The sequence below is a fragment of the Anastrepha obliqua genome, chromosome 4 (assembly GCF_027943255.1).
Source record: "Anastrepha obliqua isolate idAnaObli1 chromosome 4, idAnaObli1_1.0, whole genome shotgun sequence".
NCBI lineage: Eukaryota > Metazoa > Arthropoda > Insecta > Diptera > Tephritidae > Anastrepha > Anastrepha obliqua.
In genome coordinates, this window is record NC_072895.1 from 39,127,622 (window position 1) to 39,146,386 (window position 18,765).

The 18,765-nt window shown below is 33.8% G+C and overlaps 2 protein-coding genes across 2 annotated transcripts in view; one reads left to right on the forward strand and one right to left on the reverse strand.

Moving 5' to 3' along the window:
- Positions 1 to 8,212: 8,212 nt before the first annotated feature.
- On the reverse strand, positions 8,213 to 11,031 carry LOC129246015 (cytochrome b5). Its single transcript, XM_054884508.1, has 2 exons — positions 10,790 to 11,031; positions 8,213 to 8,779 (listed from the first exon to the last, which is right to left on the reverse strand). The coding sequence occupies exons 1-2, from the start codon at positions 10,910 to 10,912 to the stop codon at positions 8,504 to 8,506; spliced, it is 399 nt and encodes a 132-aa protein (XP_054740483.1). The 5' UTR covers positions 10,913 to 11,031; the 3' UTR covers positions 8,213 to 8,503.
- Positions 11,032 to 14,898: 3,867 nt separating this feature from the next.
- LOC129243494 (uncharacterized) overlaps positions 14,899 to 18,765 on the forward strand; it is a 31,399-nt gene continuing 27,532 nt past the window's right edge. Inside the window, exons 1-2 of the mRNA XM_054880548.1 lie at positions 14,899 to 15,198; positions 15,267 to 15,337. The gene's annotated coding sequence lies outside the window, so the exon portion shown is untranslated. The remainder of the gene's footprint in view (positions 15,199 to 15,266; positions 15,338 to 18,765) is intronic.

Sequence of the window (18,765 nt, forward strand, 5' to 3'; positions counted from 1 at the left end):
TGAGGTTTCTGCGTTTAGACACAAAATATATATTTTTGGGTGCAAAGTAATTCAAAGAAGTTTTTGCATAATGCGTGGAGTCTTTGTCCGGCCAAAGTAGGTTGGGATGACGAGCCCTCTCAAAATTTTGTCCAAAAGAATCATTTTGGTAGACGGTCTGAATGATTTATTGTCAGTCCACTCATTAATATTTCTTAATCAAGTAATGCAATATGAAGTCTAACCTTTCGCTCAAACTTTTCCTCGTATGTTAACAAGCCTCCAGAATTTTAGGAACGTGCTCTATTTTCGGATGAAAGCAAATATTGCATATTTGGCATTAAGGGGTAACACCACTGTAGAAATTTCAAAAAATTGATTTTTTTTTTTGTAAGCTTAAAAAATTCCTTGAACCTTTTAAAATACAGAACAAAAAGTTTTATACGTTACCGAAGTCTATTTCATAAATATTTTAAGCTTTTAACCAAGGCGAATTTATTACAGGTGACAGCAAACACATATAAGTAAAACCCTACATGTATTTGTTGTTGCGTTTGGTGCAAGCATCATGTCAAAATCAGCAAGCAAATGTAAACATACGAATGTAAACATACCAATACATACAAACAAAGCATATCATTTTGACGTAAGCCATCCCTACGGCGAAAAATTCAGCTGGGTGAATGCTGTCACCTTATTAAATCCACCTTGCTTTTAACCAAGCGTTAGTGACTGCTACCTAACGACTTCTCCAAATTTCCAAACTTTAAACGCGTTTTTCTCAAAACACGTTTCTGAAATTGGCACGCAGCATAACTCAAACAATTTTAAATATTTTTAATCAGGTTTTTCACTACGTCTGTATAATAACCTTCTTAAGAGAAGAGCGTAGGGGATTTTCGATAGATTAATTTAAACGATTGTTATAATTATTTAAGTGCCGTTTTTTTAGTCCAAAATAGAGTTTTTTCCTTCAAATGCTTGCTAATTCCACAAAAATAAATATTTTTTAAATCCCCTACGTGTTTCTCTAGCTATTCTTATCTAGATTAAGAAAAAAAATGTTTCTTTGTTCCAGATTAAAATTTGCACCCTCTGTGCTGCGTGCCGCGGAGCTCCTTCAAGAGAAACCACATTACAAAAATGTCTCCAATGCCGCCATTTTGTAAAATTTTTCGATCAAACTTTGTAGTTTTGTATTTTAGTATATAAGTAATAACTTCCCAAATCAGAGTGATTGTTTCCCCTTTCCTTCTATACAAAAAAATTCTTTAAAAATCGTGTTTATTTTACGCGTGTACAGTGGTGTTACCCCTTAAAGGAAGAAAACTATTGTGGCGTAAGTGCGGTACTGCACTCGAAAAAGAAAATCTTGTACTAACTGTGAAGCGTGGTGGGAGAGGTGATGGTCTAAGGGTGGTTTCAGCATGATAATGATCCCTAGCATTCGGCATATAATGCTAAGCTCTGGTTGCCAAAGAACACAATTCACCAATTACGCACCCTGCCCCAATCCCGAGGCCTTAATCCAATTGAGCATTTGTGGGATTTACTGGAGCGCAGGATCCGTCAGCACAGCATAACGTCCAAGGAAATGCTTAAAAACGTAATAATTAATGAATGGAGAAAAATTACCAAAGAGGATACCTCTAAATTGGTCAATTCCATGCCACATCGACTTGTAGAAATCCTCAAGTCGAAAAATTACTGACTAAATTACTGTAATTTGTGCATATATACTCACACTGAGATTTAACCGCTCAAATCTGCTTCTCTATGTGTATTGGAGACCGCTGCTTGTGGGTGGTGCCTGTCTTCAAATTTTTCACAAATGGAAAAATGTACAGATGTATGCCGCCTCCGAGCGGCAGATGCTTTTTTTATTATCGTCAATAATAATACGATTGCCCAATATTAAGTTGAGTCTACAAAATGTAATTTTTCGAAAACAAAATAGTGTTACCAGCTGCGCTGTTTATTATAAGTAAAAGAGATATTCGGGTTTGTTACCCACAGTTTTACACTATCCAATATTCATATATGTAGTATATACATATGTATGTATTACCTACATTTGTATACTTAGCAAATAACTTTTATAATTATTACTTAATATGTATGTAAATATATTTAAAGAAATAAGTATTAACACAATTGTGTACGTAAAGCTAACTATACTCATATAAAATAATAAATGTTAATTGTAAATTACAAATTACAAATAACTACATATAATACTTTCGATACTACAAGTGGAATAATGTTTCGATAAACATTCCCAGACATTTTCTGATATCAGACAAGTCGGACAATATTTGATTAATAGTTGCCTAATCAGCAAATTTCTGGCCGATGTGTCTGGGTAATTTTATTTATTATACTATATGTATTTCCTCATCCGACAAGCCAAATCGAATTCTGGCTGTTTTCGGACAGACTTGTCTGATTATGTTATTTTTCTTTTATTCAAGAGACCGATTGGAGAAATGTTTTTGGGCAATTATTTAACTCGAAGTGTAACCAATTAAAAATGCCATAAATTTGGTTTTTTAAAATTACTTTTATTAAATTCAAAGTAAAAAATATGTGAAAATAATACAAAACTAAGAATAAATTTACTTTTGCCTTGGTACGGTTCAGAAACGAATCGCAAGCTGCCCGAATGTGACTTTTTCAGCGTCTCGAGACTAGTGGATCTTTTAGTTCGGCCCTTGCTCTCCAAAATGGCCCAAAGAGAATAATACATCGGATTCGCGTCTGGTGCATTTGAGAGTCATTGTATGGACGTTATGAAGTTCGGAACGTTGTTTTTTAGCCATTTTTGGTTCACTCGAGCTTTGAGAGAGGGTGCCGAGTCCTGTTGAAAGGTCCATGGTCGGCCACCAAAATGTTTGTCTGCCCACCGCTTCAAACCAATCTTCAGAATACTTTCCTGATAATATTTTGCATTTACCTTGACGCTAGGTTAGATGAAAACGATTGGAGGGCGCTCATCTGCGGTTACAGCGGCCCAAACCATTACGTGTGGCGGGTGCTGCCTCCTGGTGGCCAATCGATGACTCAAATTCTCATATAAACAGTCAGTCAAATAAACCCTAACGTTTTGGGTGTTAACAAATTGCTCAATTTGAAACATTTTCTCGTCAGAAAACACAATGTTCGGAAATTGACCGCTTTCGGTCAAGCGAAGCAACTCCTTCGCTCTCTCAAGCCTGGCTTGTTGCTGCTATTTCTATGTCTTAATACGAGTAAAAGTTATAAAAAAGATTGCGTTAAGAGTCAGGGACTTGTTCCCTGCAGCACAACTGATCACTATCTACTCTGACAGTCAAGCTGGTATAAATTCAGTACAATGTAATAATAGGTATTTACTTTTTTCAAAGTAACAATTGCATTTAGAGCTATTCTAAACAAGTTAGCTAAGCGGTGCATCACGAATGTTGTCTGGGTCCCTGGACACAGAGGCGAGGGGAATTGAATCGCGGATGAGCTTGCAAAGAGCGGAACTGATCTTGAATTAGTCAACTCTGTGCATGTATATGAGCATTCCTTTTTCCACGAGCAAGCTCTGGATCAGTTTGGTCTATATCGTGCAAGCCAACAGTAAATAGGTCCATTTGTGAGATAATTAAACAGGTATGGCCTAAATGAAATGAACATAAAAACAGATCTCTTATCAATAGAAGCCGGATTTAGAATACGATCACCGGACGAGCATATGGAAAGCGTAAGGGGCTTACTTCTAATCACTCCTTTCGCAGTTGCGAGAAGTAAGTGGAGAGTGTTGAATACCACATTGGGAATAAGAGGGGGAAGCTTGAGCCGAAATAAGTGGTATCGCAAGGGATTTCTAGGCCTAAGTGGGCTCCTCTACGTGCTCGCAGGGAGTGGCAACCACCAGAACCGTTCCGGCCAAGGACTGTAATATTACGTTTCCACCGCAGCCGCAGTTTGGGTTCTCTGTCGCTATCGTGTTCTTAGCGCAAACACCAAACAAAACACCTGTCAAATCCCATACAAAATTAAAACACAACTCCATACCTAAACCCATTTTTCAAAGCGTGTTTTGTTGGGTTTGCATCTAATTTAATTATTAAGTGGTGGCAATGTTGCTCATTTTCCTCATTTATTATTGCATTCTTATCGAAACATGGCAACAATGATTGCAATTTGTCAATATGACATTTGATTGACGTTTAATATTTTTCTTGTGATAATCGTTAAGTGGTGCGCGCAAAATATAAAATAAGTCAAATAAGCCAAATAAGTCTACAATCTTTCCTCAGGAATACTGAATCAACTCGTTGCGGATAGTATAACAGGTATTTCTTTTATTTATATATGTAATTTTATTTGTATTTACATCTAATTTTATAATGTTAATTTCTATTTATATATGTAGACATGCCTGATTCGGTTGCTTCGCCAGCTCCATCACTTTCGCCAATATCGTCGCCACTTTCAGCTGCTCCGTCTGCTACATTTTCATTTTCGCCACCATCGTCTCCAGCACTGAACGAAGCTGCTGAATTAAACGAAACTATTAAATCTGCTATGACGGAAAACAATAAATTAATTGCTGAGTTAATTGATATCGAGAAAAAAAAGGTTGCTGCTATTGAGTTATTGACAAAAAGTGTGGTTAGTTTCTTGGAGAGAAATTAATTAACTAAAACTTATAATTATAAATCCTTTGAAATATTGTTTGTGAAAGTGCTTAAAAATTAATATGTGAAATGATATTTATGTTTTAATGAATTGTGCCTTTTAAAGTTGCACTATGTGCCTACTACTATATTATCTTTTTTCAAAAATGAATAAAATGTTATTTTATAAAATTATGTATTAGAAATTTTATTGTTCTGGTGAAAAGTTGTTTTTCAAATTCAATCAATTGGACTCTTTGTGGCTTTTGTAGGTCGAAATATTTAAATAAATATTTGGTTTGAAGATAAAATTGTTTAAACCAAATAACCTTTTTAACCAATAAATTATGGTTAATTTAATAAAACATACGGGAGAATCTAGATGAAAAAAGTTATATTACTCACTGAAATATTCCTTTAACGCATTTCTTATCGATTCTCCTTCAGATCGGTCAACTGCATTGGTGCCGTATTGAATATTGCGCCTGGAATCGCGATGCATTTCCACTAGCCAATTTTCCAAAATTAAATCCTTCTCAGCAATCAAAAAATTATGTAAAACACATGCACATGAAATAACTGTGTTTACATTTTTGATGTGGTTATCCACGCCTTTTCCAATTCTCCTAAATCTAAAATAGAACCTGTATTACCAATTTTTAAAAATATTAGAATCTCTAAGTTGTATTTACCGGGCTTTTAAATGGCCAAAAGCATTTTCCACAACACGCCGGCACTTAGACAATCTATAGTTGAATTTTTTTTGTTCGGGTGTATTGGTCACACTATGCGGATATGGCTTCATTAAATGGTGAGAGAGACGAAAAGCAGAGTCCCCTATAATATGGACTGGTATTTTTGTGGATCCATACTGCAAGCTCAATTCATCAAGAAGTGCACAACTTTGCAACTCGCGCTTTAGCGATGATTTTTCAAAAATTGAGGAGTCGTTGCATCTTCCAGGACTGCCGCAATGTATATAAACAAATCTATATTTTGCGTCTACCAAAGCCAATAGTATTACGGAATACCACCCTCTGTAGTTGTAGTAATCAATGGCTTCTTCCTTTCTTGGATGAATTTCAATATGACATCCATCTGTATAATAAAGATGCTTTTGATTAAACGTTATTTTTATCGCATTACTTATAAACCTACCTATTGCTCCAATAGATTGTGGATAGCCCATTGCATTAAAATCTGCGACTCCATTCTCAATTTGCGCCCTTGTCAGTGGAAAATTTTTCAAATATATTGGAGCCAAAGATGTCCCAACTTCATTGCAAAACTCGATGAGTATTTTGCAAACAGTTGCTTTGCCTACTCCAAACAAATGTCCAATTGATCTGTATTCACTAGAAGATCCTAGTGCATACAGAGCAATTGCCACGCGCTTTTTTAGTGAAATCGGGTTTCGATAGTTCGTTTTTCTTTTGGCTATTTTTTCAAGTTTGCTGCACAATTTTTCAAAGCAGGATCTTTCCATTCGGAAATTATCTTTGAAAAACTTGTCCCCATTACTCTGGCAGTCTACTTCCCAAAAGGTACTGGAATGTTCCTAAAATATACATGTACATTATACACAAATAATGTATCATAAATCTGTTTACCATACCAAAGACCATACACTTTGCGAACGCATTAAATTGGCAGCAACGCTTAAAATTATTGTATTTTCCCTTAACCTTTTTTTTAAATAATATGTGACCAACTCACTATCAATTATATAAAATAAATAAAATGATAAAATCAACATAACAAATTGAATTTTATGCACCATTTTATAATTTTATCAATTTTTATAATTTTTATTTCACAATGTCAACAAAAGACAGTTCAAACACAATTTCTCCCAAACTTTCGGTGGAAACAGTTGACAGTTCTCCCAAACACAACTCCTGCAAACACAGTGTTTGCTTTTGGTGGAGACGTAATATAACTTCAACAGCATTCCCAGTATATGTATGGGGATTGTTTTTGCTGCTACAACAACAACAACAACTAGAAACTAATATAATATGCGCCAGAATTCTTAAAGATTTCGAACTTTTTTGCCGATGAGTCTAACGGATATTTCACAGATATCTGCCAATTTTGCTAGCTGGGTTGTAGCTTACATGTGTATGTATGTATATACAGTGGTGGCCAAATCGTATGTAACTATTGCAATGCTATAGAATATATATGTATGTACATGCATACATACTTATATAGTTTGGGGGGGGGGGGGGGGGGGGGGGGAAAGAGATCCATTATTTTTTTCACAAATAGTTTAAAACTGTTTTATGGTCGATGTTTAGCTCCTGGGCTATGCTACGACTACTAACATGCCGGTGGCCTTTAAGAAAATTGTAAAATCTACCGGATTTTCTCTTTTAGATTCCATGGTTAACACCGTGTAATTCATAACTGAATGGTCCAAACAAAAAACAGCAAAGAAATTATTTTAGTGTGAAATGTCACCTTGACAACGAGTATAAACTTTAAATTGTTTGATCGATACTTTACGAGATATCGATCACTACAGCCATCCACCGAGAAAATAATGGATCTCTTTTTCTTCAATTCAATTTTTTATATCAATTGCACAATGCAAGGTTTTCAAAAAAAAAGTATGTTAAACTATTACTCTAGTAAACTAATTGTTTTTTATCACTGCTGCACATCATCTTGGCATTGGGGCAATTAAATTATCCATGATTTTCGTCGGAATTTATTACCAGGCATCTTGAAGAGATAATCGCCATTTCTTGCGCTAATCTTATCTATCCACCTATTAACGCTCCGAAAAGCACTCAACGGGGTTGAGGTCCGAATACTGCTGTGGCCATTCCACTTCATTGACATTTTTGCCGCTAAAGCATGACTTAACAAATTTATTCGTGTGCTTTGGGTTTTTATTCTCCTGGTAGACTCAGTAAAAAGGCATTTCCCACTCCTCATATGGTAACATGACAGTCTCTTAAAAAAGTCTGCACTGCTCTTGGTCCATAATTCCATTCATTTTATGTCATGGCCCAACTCCGCTTCCTGAAAAGCAGTCCCAGGCCACATCTATTACTTCCAACGATTCTTACAGTTTTCTTACAATAACGAGAATCATATCATTTTCCATTTGCTAACTGACTAGTCCAGATGCAATTGATCCTATTTTATACTCTGTAATTTGTTTTTCACAGATATCATAGGTTTTTGTTCTGGATGGTAACCTCATAATGAAGCTTTTAGCACGCGTTTACGGGCAATTCTCGTTGATGTTTGCAAATTTAAATCTTTAATGATTTGGGACGAAGCAATTTTAGAATTTTCTTTTTTCCTGTCTCGCTATCAAAGCGCCAGTCCTTTGAATTCTTTTGCGTGGGGAAAAATTTGAAAATCAGAAATGATATTTTTCTAGAGCCCTACTCAAACATGTCTCTTGCCACTACATATTTAATAAACCGCGGTGTTGTGCTTAAATAAACGCCACAAAAAATTACGATATTGCTACAGTAACGCGGACCTGACTGTCATAACAAAACAAGTTTTAGTGATAACACAATATGATCATACACTTTAAAAAAAAATTAAGCCAAAATGAGCGCAAATTCCTCAAGTACTTATACATATTTATTTGTATAATTTCCTCATAAAAACACTGTAAACATACATATGTATTAGCTTTTTACTTTACAAAATTACATTTAGTAAAATTTATCTATAAGCAAGCAGCAACCATTTTTAACTTTATGCTTTTGTATGCAAAATATTAGACATTTGTTCTGTGCACGTGTAAATGCAGAGATTTCCATTAACTAATTATGGGGAATGGTTTCTTAAATAAACTTTACAACTCAAAACGAACGAAATCGAACGTAAAAAATCTTTCTTTTTACAGTTTACTGCTTAAAGAAGTATCTGTATAAAACTGTAGCCACTAATCCAAGTACCAATGGTAGCAACCATGATCGCATAGACGAATCCTCTGTTTTTTGTTCAGAATTCCATGCAGGTTCGGATTTTTTAGGCACATTCGTACGTTCGGCTTCAACGAGTTCACCAATTTTGTATTTCTTCATCATTTCCCGCGCATCAGAGCTATGACCGACATCTTCGAAATTCTCTGTAGCTTCCTTGCCGCCTTGATCGATTAAAACTTCTTCGCCACCGGGATGCTGAAATTTAAATATAAAAACAATGATATTAGCAAGCGTCCAACTGAGTATGGTGTAGTTTAGATTTTCAAGATTAAACGTGTTTTGCATTCTAAAAAATAATGTTTTATTCAGCAAAACGCACAAATCCCGGAGCGAAAACGCAGGAATATTGTAACGAAGCCTTATGCTGAATATTTTAAATATTTGAATTTTAACAAGCCCATATGTATATTGTATATGTATCCACATATTTTTTATAATGTGTGTATGCGGATTATGGAGCTTAGTAGCGGCGTGAAGTTATGAGCTGGATTTTTGAGATTTGTATGTAATGTGCTATTGTTGCCGATTCTTACTTTTCATCGTTTACTTGAACTTTGTCAAATAATTTACATTGTTACAATACCTAATCACCACTTGTACCATTGAATGCTCTCTATAAATACATAAATATGTGCATATGTATGAACAGAGTGCTTGCGTATTTGCATTTCAAGTGGATGTGCGAAATAAAAAACATGTTTGCTTATACACACATCTATACTAAAATTGTCGTCGATTAAAATCAAATTTGATCATAAAACAATCGGTTTTCTTACTTCGCCCTACAAAGTACTGAGCTCAAAAAAAAAATTTTTTAATATTCTCGTTTGATGAAGAAAATAAATATAATATAATTAATTGATTTGGCGTACTTGGAATACAATTAAGTTAACAATGAAACGTCGTTTCTCTTTAATTGTATAATAACACATAATAACGCTAAAAAATTAAAAAATTGTTATCAATAATCAGACTTCAATGATTTCATTCAAGTAGTATGTTTTTTCTTTAAATATCAATTAATATAAAAACGTAAAAGTTATTTTAAGAGTTGTTGTCCTTCTAAATATTTTATTTTTTTAAGTTTTTTAAGCTAAATGGACCTAATTTCATATTAACATTTCAGCATTTTGTTTACAGTCTATAGAGTAAAAACAATTCTTGATAAAAATCAGCAGCCTTGTTTACTCAACATTATACAACAGGTGATGACACTACGAAAATGTGGCGCAAAGTTTGATAAGCTTTTATTTATATAACTCTTATATTTTGCATTGATATGAACCTTAAGATGAATAGATTGCTTGATATATTTATATACTTAAGTTTATCGAGTTAGTTGTAGTTATTGTGGTAGCGAATTGCTCAGTCGTGCAAAAAGCTTGGCAAAATTATGAAATTGGGAAAAAGAAGAAAGTGGATAGAGACAAAGTATTGCGTTTGACATATTGACCCAGTAAACTACAGTCAGTCAACAATGTTGCACAAAATGTAGTTGTTTCATAAACTAAACGCATATGCATAATTCGAAATGTAAATGTAGATTTGATTAACTTCAACCTATAGGTTTATATTCGAATTTGCAAATCATTGCCTACTGTTCAATACCTACAGCATCTAATAATAAATTAGTAGACTAAAGTTGTATAGAGTGACGTGGAAATTACTTTAATATGAGATAAAAAAAAGTCCAACAAATGGTAAATAATACCGGAACAAATGATTTAATTAGCTGTTTATGCACTGAACGTTAACGTTCTACATCTATATTTATTTAGATGTTTTTCAATATAAAATCATTTATCATTAAAGACCTTGCGCCAGTGAAGGGAGCAAAGTACAACAGTAGTTAATCTAAACCATTTACGCATATTGACAATTCGCCAGGTTGCTTAGGAGTAGGGCAAGCGGTGATAATGATATATTGTATTAACTAGCTAACTTTAGCCCAGTCATGCTTACAATATATATAGATCTTTATCGCGCAGTATGATAACAAACATATAGCAAAGTTATTATTTAAACATATTAAAAATTAAAAACCCTATGTTTAGCAAACAATTTCCAAAGAGGAAATCGACAATTTGGTTTGGCTTTTTTATTGACGCAAATACCTACACAACTTTGTTGAAACTTGTTCACCCGATGACCTAAACTTTTGCCACTTTTTATTTTTTTGTATTCAATTTAATTGTGTGAACCTACCTCATTTAAAAAAGGAGATACATCGTACACGTTATTGTGGATGATTAGCCAGGTGTCTTTGCTAGTGTTGTGTTCTGCGATTTCCTTGCGTGTGTACAACTTAACTTCTCCTTCGGCAGCCATTTTAGTTTGTATATTTAATTATTTAATTTAAGCTTTATAAAATTACACTGGTATGTATGAATTACACTTTCGAACGATTCAACAATTGAAAATGAAATAATAAGAATCACCACACAGCGGTTTGAGGTTGCTTCGAAATCCGAAACTCGAAATGACGTCGCTGAACTTCAATTGTTATCTACGAAATTCGAAGATATATCCGAACACGGTTGCATTCGTCCCACAGGGTGTGCAAATAAATAATTCTTTTAATCAAAGATTTGTGCAATCCCATAAATATGTATAATATGTTTAATAGATGCTGGTATAAGTACGTTCACATATGCAGTAATTAGCAATAAATCCACAATTTTAATCTACCCGTTCACATAAGGCAGATTACCTACAAAATTGGCAATTAGCTGTCATTACTGTTTTGAAACATTTTTCTTCATAGAAATTGATTTGGTGGGATATTTTAAAATGTTTGTTTGAGTTAAGCACGAAAAAGTAGATGATCTACTTATATGTGAACGCATTATTACTAAAGCGGTCACACACGGAAAGTACTCTCTATAAATATGAAAAATTGTCCATTATATTATATTGGCCAAATGGAGAAACCTAAGAGATAACTTCATATACATACGTATGAGCTTTTGTCTCTCTCTATCATATGAGCTTCTAGTATTTATGTATGCTATATCTTAACGTAGGTTCGAATCTCCGTGAAACACCAAAATGAAGAGAAGGTGTTTGCTAATAGCAGTTGCCCCTCGGCAGGCAATGGCAAACCTCTAAGTGTATTTCTGCCATAAAAAATCTTCTCATAAAAAAATATCAGCCGGTCAAAGTCGCCTTGAAACTGTAAATCCCCCAATTTGTGAAACAGCATCAAGACGCACCTCACAAATAGGAGGAGGAACTCGGCCAAACACCCAAAAAGGGGGTGTTCTATCGCAAACACGTTATAGGTAAAGGATAAGCGATTAAATAAAGAATAGTCTAAGGGATGATATAAGCAATTATGTAAGGGATAAATAGTGATTTTTATTTATTTATTATTTATTTTTCACTAAAAACAATACATCAATTTTTTAGATTCATTTTAATTCTAGGCTACTTATAATGAGTAAGTATTTTTCTATGTACAGTGTTGGTCATATGATATTGAACAAAATGTCAATGAAATTTTTGTCCCACTTTCATTTTTACTTATTTCCTGTATTTACTTTTTCACAAAAATATTTCCTTCAGCAACATAAACTATATAAAAGAACGGTTCAAACTTCGTGCAAAATTCTACATTTTTTGTTTTTTTGTGTAACAAGGATTTTTTTAAATTAAGTCTAGGCTACTTATAATATATAAGTATTTTTGCATGCAGAAATTTTATTGTGTTTTAAATGTCAATATCTTAAAACTATTTTTGATATACAGATTTATAATATTTACAATTGAAATTATTTGCATCGTACATTTTTTTTGTTTTAATTTATTTTGGCTGAAACGATTGTGGCAAAGCTGAACACCTTTTCAGCGCCTTTTCAAAATTTAAATTGTGCGACCTTCAGTCGGAAAAGAAAAATACAACAACAATCTTAGCTTTTTCGTAATTCACCTCTAAATTTCACCTTTTGTTATAAATACTATACTTCTGTAATTGGATTTCACTATTATTTCTTTTGCACGGGTGGCTGGGAAAATTTTTAGAGTTTTTGTTTTTGAAATAATTTGTCAGTACTATCTGTCAGCTATACTAGTTTTCTGTTCATATACTTTTGTCCCTACTTCTTTCTCCCACAAAAATTATCCGATTGCCATTATATCGCTGTTGCAAGTTTTTGTTGGGAAATCTAATGAACCTATTGCAAAAATATATAATATATGTATGTATATGCAAAAACTAAAGTAAAAAATCTTTTATTTACTCCACCTCTAAATTTTTATTTAATTATTTGAAATTGATATTTAGATATGAATTATTTTTTATGAAATTTAAATTTAAATGAAGAAAATTAAAACAAAGCGTAATATGTGTATGTATATATCCTTGTATTCAATATCACTTTTCTTGGACTGGCCAGCTAGAGACTGAGAAAAAGTATCTAATAACTTCATATAAACAGTTGATGTACCTAATAGTTTATGGCCTCATGTCCTTTTGTGTTTGTGCATAGCATACAGGCAGTAGGCCTTAGATTCAATCGCCGCTGCGAACATTAAATTAGCCTCTTATTTCGATCAAACAGTTGTATTCCTTAAGCTCTTGAGAAGAAAAGTTTTCTACAAGATTTCGTAGACAATGACAAACGGTCATGGTCAAATAGCGAATAATATGAAAGAATGGAAAAAGCAGGTGACTATAGATCATATTCATATCATATGACCGCCTACATTGTTATATACTTGCATAAACTCTAATTTAGGCACTTGGCGCTTACAAATCCCAGTTAGAGAACAAGAAGAAAATAATCCGTGAAATCCGCAATAAATTGAAATAATGTGAAATCCGCAATAAATTGAAATAAAGTGAACAAAATGGAGATAGAAGGAAGGAAATCCTCATTGAAAGGTACTATTTTGGGCTCTGTGGACAATTGAAAATCAGATCCCTCTCTCGATGAATAAAAAACCTAAAAGCTCTTATTAGACATATTCTTTTATTTATGACAGAAGATTGAATATGCTGAATAAGCATAAAAAGGCATTAAGAACGATCAAAAGAACTTATATAAAACAGATCTATGCCCCTGTCCTTGTGTGTGAGGGGTACTGAAAGGGAGTGAACCAGCGGTTTAATTGCATGGACACTCAAACACGAATAAAAAAAACGACTGCGTTGGTATGCGTATGTCATACATATAGACGACGATGATCTGGTGAAAATATCCTTTGATTCGGCATCTATTCCGCTGGGATGTGAATTTTTATTTTGCAATATATCAGGTCAGTTCATAAGTTCTTGCGTATTTTACCCATAATTTCACTTTTGTACGATGTTTGCATACAAAAAATTATTCGCGGAATATAATAGAACTATTTATTTATATTTTCTTTGATACATTTGTAGTGCATTCAACAAATGATTTTAATCGCGGATAGAAGCACGTATTGTTAAAAAATAAAATGGAATCTTCGAATGTGTATAGGTAAGAGACATATTTTGAATTTTTTTTATAAAAGTGGTAAAACTGAAACAAATTCTGCTGCAGAAATAAACACTGCTCACGATATCCGTAAATGTAAGGACTGCGCAAAAGTGGTTTTCAAAATTCCGAAGTGGTAACTGCGACGTGGAGGATTCCCCACGCGCTGGTCGTCCTGAAGTCTTTAACTCCGACGCCTTGCTCGAAGTCGTGGAAGCTGAGCCAAATTTGACAGTCTATATGATAGCTCTTTTTCGTGGACTTCAATCCCATATGAGTAACAAGAACTACTCCTCAAAAGAAGCTATAGAAAGGGATATCGGAGCGTATTTTGGCTCCAAGGACAAACAATTTTTTGAGCAGGGAATTAAAAACTTGCCTAAAAGTTGGGAAGACATTTTAAATAATGAAGGAAAATATATTATTGATTAATAAATACTTTAAAAATCTTTTTTATTAATTTTAAAAGCACCTTTAAAAAATGCAGGAACTTATGGACTGACCTGATATTTTTGAAAATTAAAATTGTTTGGAAGGTAACATTTTTCTCCTTCGTTTAATTGTAATCACTGTCATTTTAATTGAATAGAATTGCGAACGTTTCAAAATCATTCATACCCTTTTCGGTACTCTCCGTCTCTGTTATTCCATGCAAATGCAATTACTTGCAATTACTTCACTTTAAATCCACTACGAAATTTCCAATTTCAGTAACTGGTTATTTTGAATAAAGTAAAATAGTATAAACTGTGGATTCCAAATGGATTGCATGTGAGAGGATAATGCGCATTAAGCGTATGCGCAATGACCAAAATGAGGGTGGTTGGGTGGTCAGAAGTATTGTAACAATTCACGCGACCAGTAGTCATCGTCCGTAAAGGAGACTTCAATGTCAAATTTTTTGTACGCAATAATAGGAGTTACCGTCAAAAGCCAACATAACAAAAACACAATAATTACTATTGAATTTACTTAAAACAAATTCAACTTGGACTTCCAACCTTTGTAATAAGTAAAATTATTCCTATTAAGCTAAGTGGATGCGAATTATTGTCTAATTATTCGACTTATCAATAAATTACGAATACAGCGAAAATCCAATAGCAGCAGAGGTCGCTAATTGAAGAAAAGAGATAAGAAAAACGGATAGTAACCGTGGTAAGAAGCATTTGGTCCACGAGGAATTGTAAGTGAAAATTTTAACATTACGCAATTTAATTTTTTAGAAACAAAACTGCATATTAGAAAAACTCCTGCAGAGTTACTACTGGATTTATTGAATTTTCACAAACTAAGCGTAAGTAACCAAGAGTAGCGTAGTGTATATGTAAATATTAAGGGCAATAAATTAAAGGATTGGTGAAATTCTTTCAAAATTTATTTTAATATCGGGAAAATAATTTCCTTGGGAATATGCGTATATATATATTTAAAATCAAGTGATTTGAATGAAATATTTGCATTTGAATAATTGATTGCGCACAACACAAAAACGGAATTGGTGCGAGTCATTGCTAACTCCTTTCCCTTAAATTACCCTTTCACAATTAAAGATGTATACTCGGATTTACGCCTAGAAACGAAGCAATTAAATTAAATAATCATTGGTTAAGTAAAATTTTATTTCATTTTATTATTTATATTTATGTTTGTTCCATAATTTATATCGTAATGGAAATTTGTATGTTTTTTTATTAGGGGAACTAATCTTTGCTTGTCTCTTTTAATTTTAATTTTTTTTTATCAACTTATGTGCATAGATATTTTTTCAGCTGAGTGTTTTTTGTGAATTTTTAACTCTGCTAGTGTTCCCAAATTCCTCTTGAAATTATTAGAAAATATAAGGGGTGTCTCAACATTAACACAATTTTAATTCTATTAACAGTGAACCTTATCTTGCCACAGGTCAAATTGATATGCAATTTTCCTCCATATTTAAAAATTTGTCTGTTTATTCGAGACGTCCAATCGAAAGTGGGGCACACCTGAAAAACAGCTTTAAATTATGTCACATATGTGAGATTGTCAGATTGCGATAACTAATCTACCCCTTTACCCAGTCGGAATTATTATTGAATAATTGGCCCTAGTCAATAATATAGGGTGGGCCATGTAAAATGTACTTTTTGAATCGGCTATAGAAAAAAAACTAATCAATATTTTTTCAAACTTTTTTTTTATTTTGAAGATTGAACGTTGTCATTTATGAATGAAGAATAATATCGTTCAAATGACTGCCACGACTGGCTTTACAGTAGGCCATTCGATCAACCCACTATTTAAGCACATTTTCGATTGTTTGGGCTCCAATTTCATGAAAAGCAACTTCGATTTCGTGTTTTAAAGCATCAATCGTCCCTGGATGGTTCGCATAGCATTTGTCCTTAACGGCTCCCTACAAAAAAGAGTCCAACGAGCTTAAATCACAGCGCCGAGGCGGCCAATTGATATTGGAAAGTTCGAGTGTAACTTTGACAGTGTGACAAGTTGCACCGTCCTGTTGAAACCATCCTCTTCAATTTTCGGAAAAAAAATCTCGTTGAGCATGTCACGGTAACGCTCGCAATTTACTGTAACCGCGAAAGAAGAAGAAGACTCACCACTTTGGAAATAGGTTTTCAATATTTCCCAATTTTGTTCAAGCGTATAGCGTCCCATTTCGTAAATGTCAAACCTTTAAGTAAATTATGAACGCATTTTACATGTCATTTGTGTTACTATTATCAAAAAAATAGGTGGTTCAAAAAGCAAACGCTATATGGCCCACCATGTAGTAGCCACTAATCACTAATCTGATTGCCAACTGCTGCTTGAAATTCTTAAAATTATCAATATTTGCACCAAAGAGGGTGCAACAATAAAAAATATTATTCTTTAGTTCAGAGATATATCAGATATACCTATTACCTTTTACATCTTCCATCTGTACCATTTTTTTACTTAACATTTTCTAGCAGTTCTTTTCACAAATATTTCTGTTAAAAAATTATGTACATCGGCTTTCTATAGTGCAATTTCTTTAATTTGGTCTCGAAAAAGATAGAAAAAGATTTAACCTGCAGAATTAAAAAGATCATGAAAAATATTTGTTTCATTAAGTATCGCAACGGTATAGAAAATTTTCGTCGCGAAACAATTGGGTCTGGCGAGGAACAAGGAAGGGAGAAAGTATTATTACTAAATAAATAGTAAACGCACTGGCGTTTTGGTGCATGTGGCTTTGTTGACAGTTACACATTCATGAACTTCTTCTATTTATCTGGAAACCAGCAGGGCTGGCCACCACTAAATTGCACTACCAGTAATTTTTCGGCATTTTAAGTATCCGCTTATTCCACTTATTATTTAGCGCAGTATGCCAAACTCTAGAAACCAGCATTAACTATGTAAAACTCAAAGGTTAATGTAGAGAAAAAATGCATTTTTTTAAGATCTGGCGTCCGTTTTTTCAACCTATTTTCATATAACAATGCAAAATGTTTTCCTAATTTTCCATTACAACGTATTGAAAATTTAGTGATTAACAGAGGAGCCTCGGCAAAAATTGATTTGCAGTGTAAAGCACAGCTCGCGTCAGAATTTCTGAAAAAAAAAATAAAAATGTGTTTAAGGGGATTTTTTTCGATTTTTAAATTTTTCGTAGCACTTGGTACAAACCAAAAAAAAAAATCGGAAAAATAGGCTAATTTGTTAATGCAAGATTAATAACTTAAAAAACTAAAAATCTTCCAGAGATATCTGATGAATTATGTGAAGAAGTACTGTGGAAAGTTTCAATGTTATTGTTCCAGTAGAGTTAATAGTTATGTATGACATGTAATTAGTAGTTATATCGTACACGGGCGCCGTTTTTTTTTTTTTGGTGTCTGAGGCAGGGTTCAAAATGCCTTTGTGCTTACTGCGATTATCGTTGTTGTAGCAGCATAAACATTCCCAATACTTACATACGGGGAATGCTGCTGGAGTGACAGTCCTTGGCCGGATATAAATCCGAGTCGTTTCGGTAACGTAGAACCGACTGTCATGGAAACGACTGCGATTGTCGTCTACTGCGTCGGATGGTTTGGCCACTAAAATTATCCCTCCTCTTCTTCTGGAGAAAAATAACAATTTCAGAAAAACGCTTTAAAGTCGCGCATAGGTATAGAAACCCGGCCTGGTACAACGGACGGTCAAAACTCATTTCAAAAATTTCAATTTTACTCTGATCGACATGATATGAATCAAAATTAAATGCGCGAAACCCAGTCAGTATTGGTGCGAATAATTACTGGCCATCAAAACTCGGACACATACGACAATAGTGTGTGGAAGAAAGGTAACGCTGTGTTTTATGTGGGATTGGAAGAGAATAATAGTAGTGCATTTATTGCGCTGTTATCGTACTAGAACTTTTAACGGTGAATGATATTGAAGCAAGCCATACAATTGAAGCGGTCGGCCATACAAATTGATGGTTTTATTCAATCAGGGCAACACATCAATTACCCGACATGCACCGACATTGCTTGGTTGAAAACTTTGGTTGGTCTATGCAGAACTCTCTTAATGGAGTGATGTGGATTTTCATATTTTCGGCCGAAAAACTCAAAAGTTCCACACACTCTCATTAGGCACATAGCTCAAAATGCAAAAAATTACAAATATTTAATCTTCTAAGAATTCTTTAAACACCTAGTATATTATTCTGCACCATACCTTAATCTCACAAGATGATCACTGATC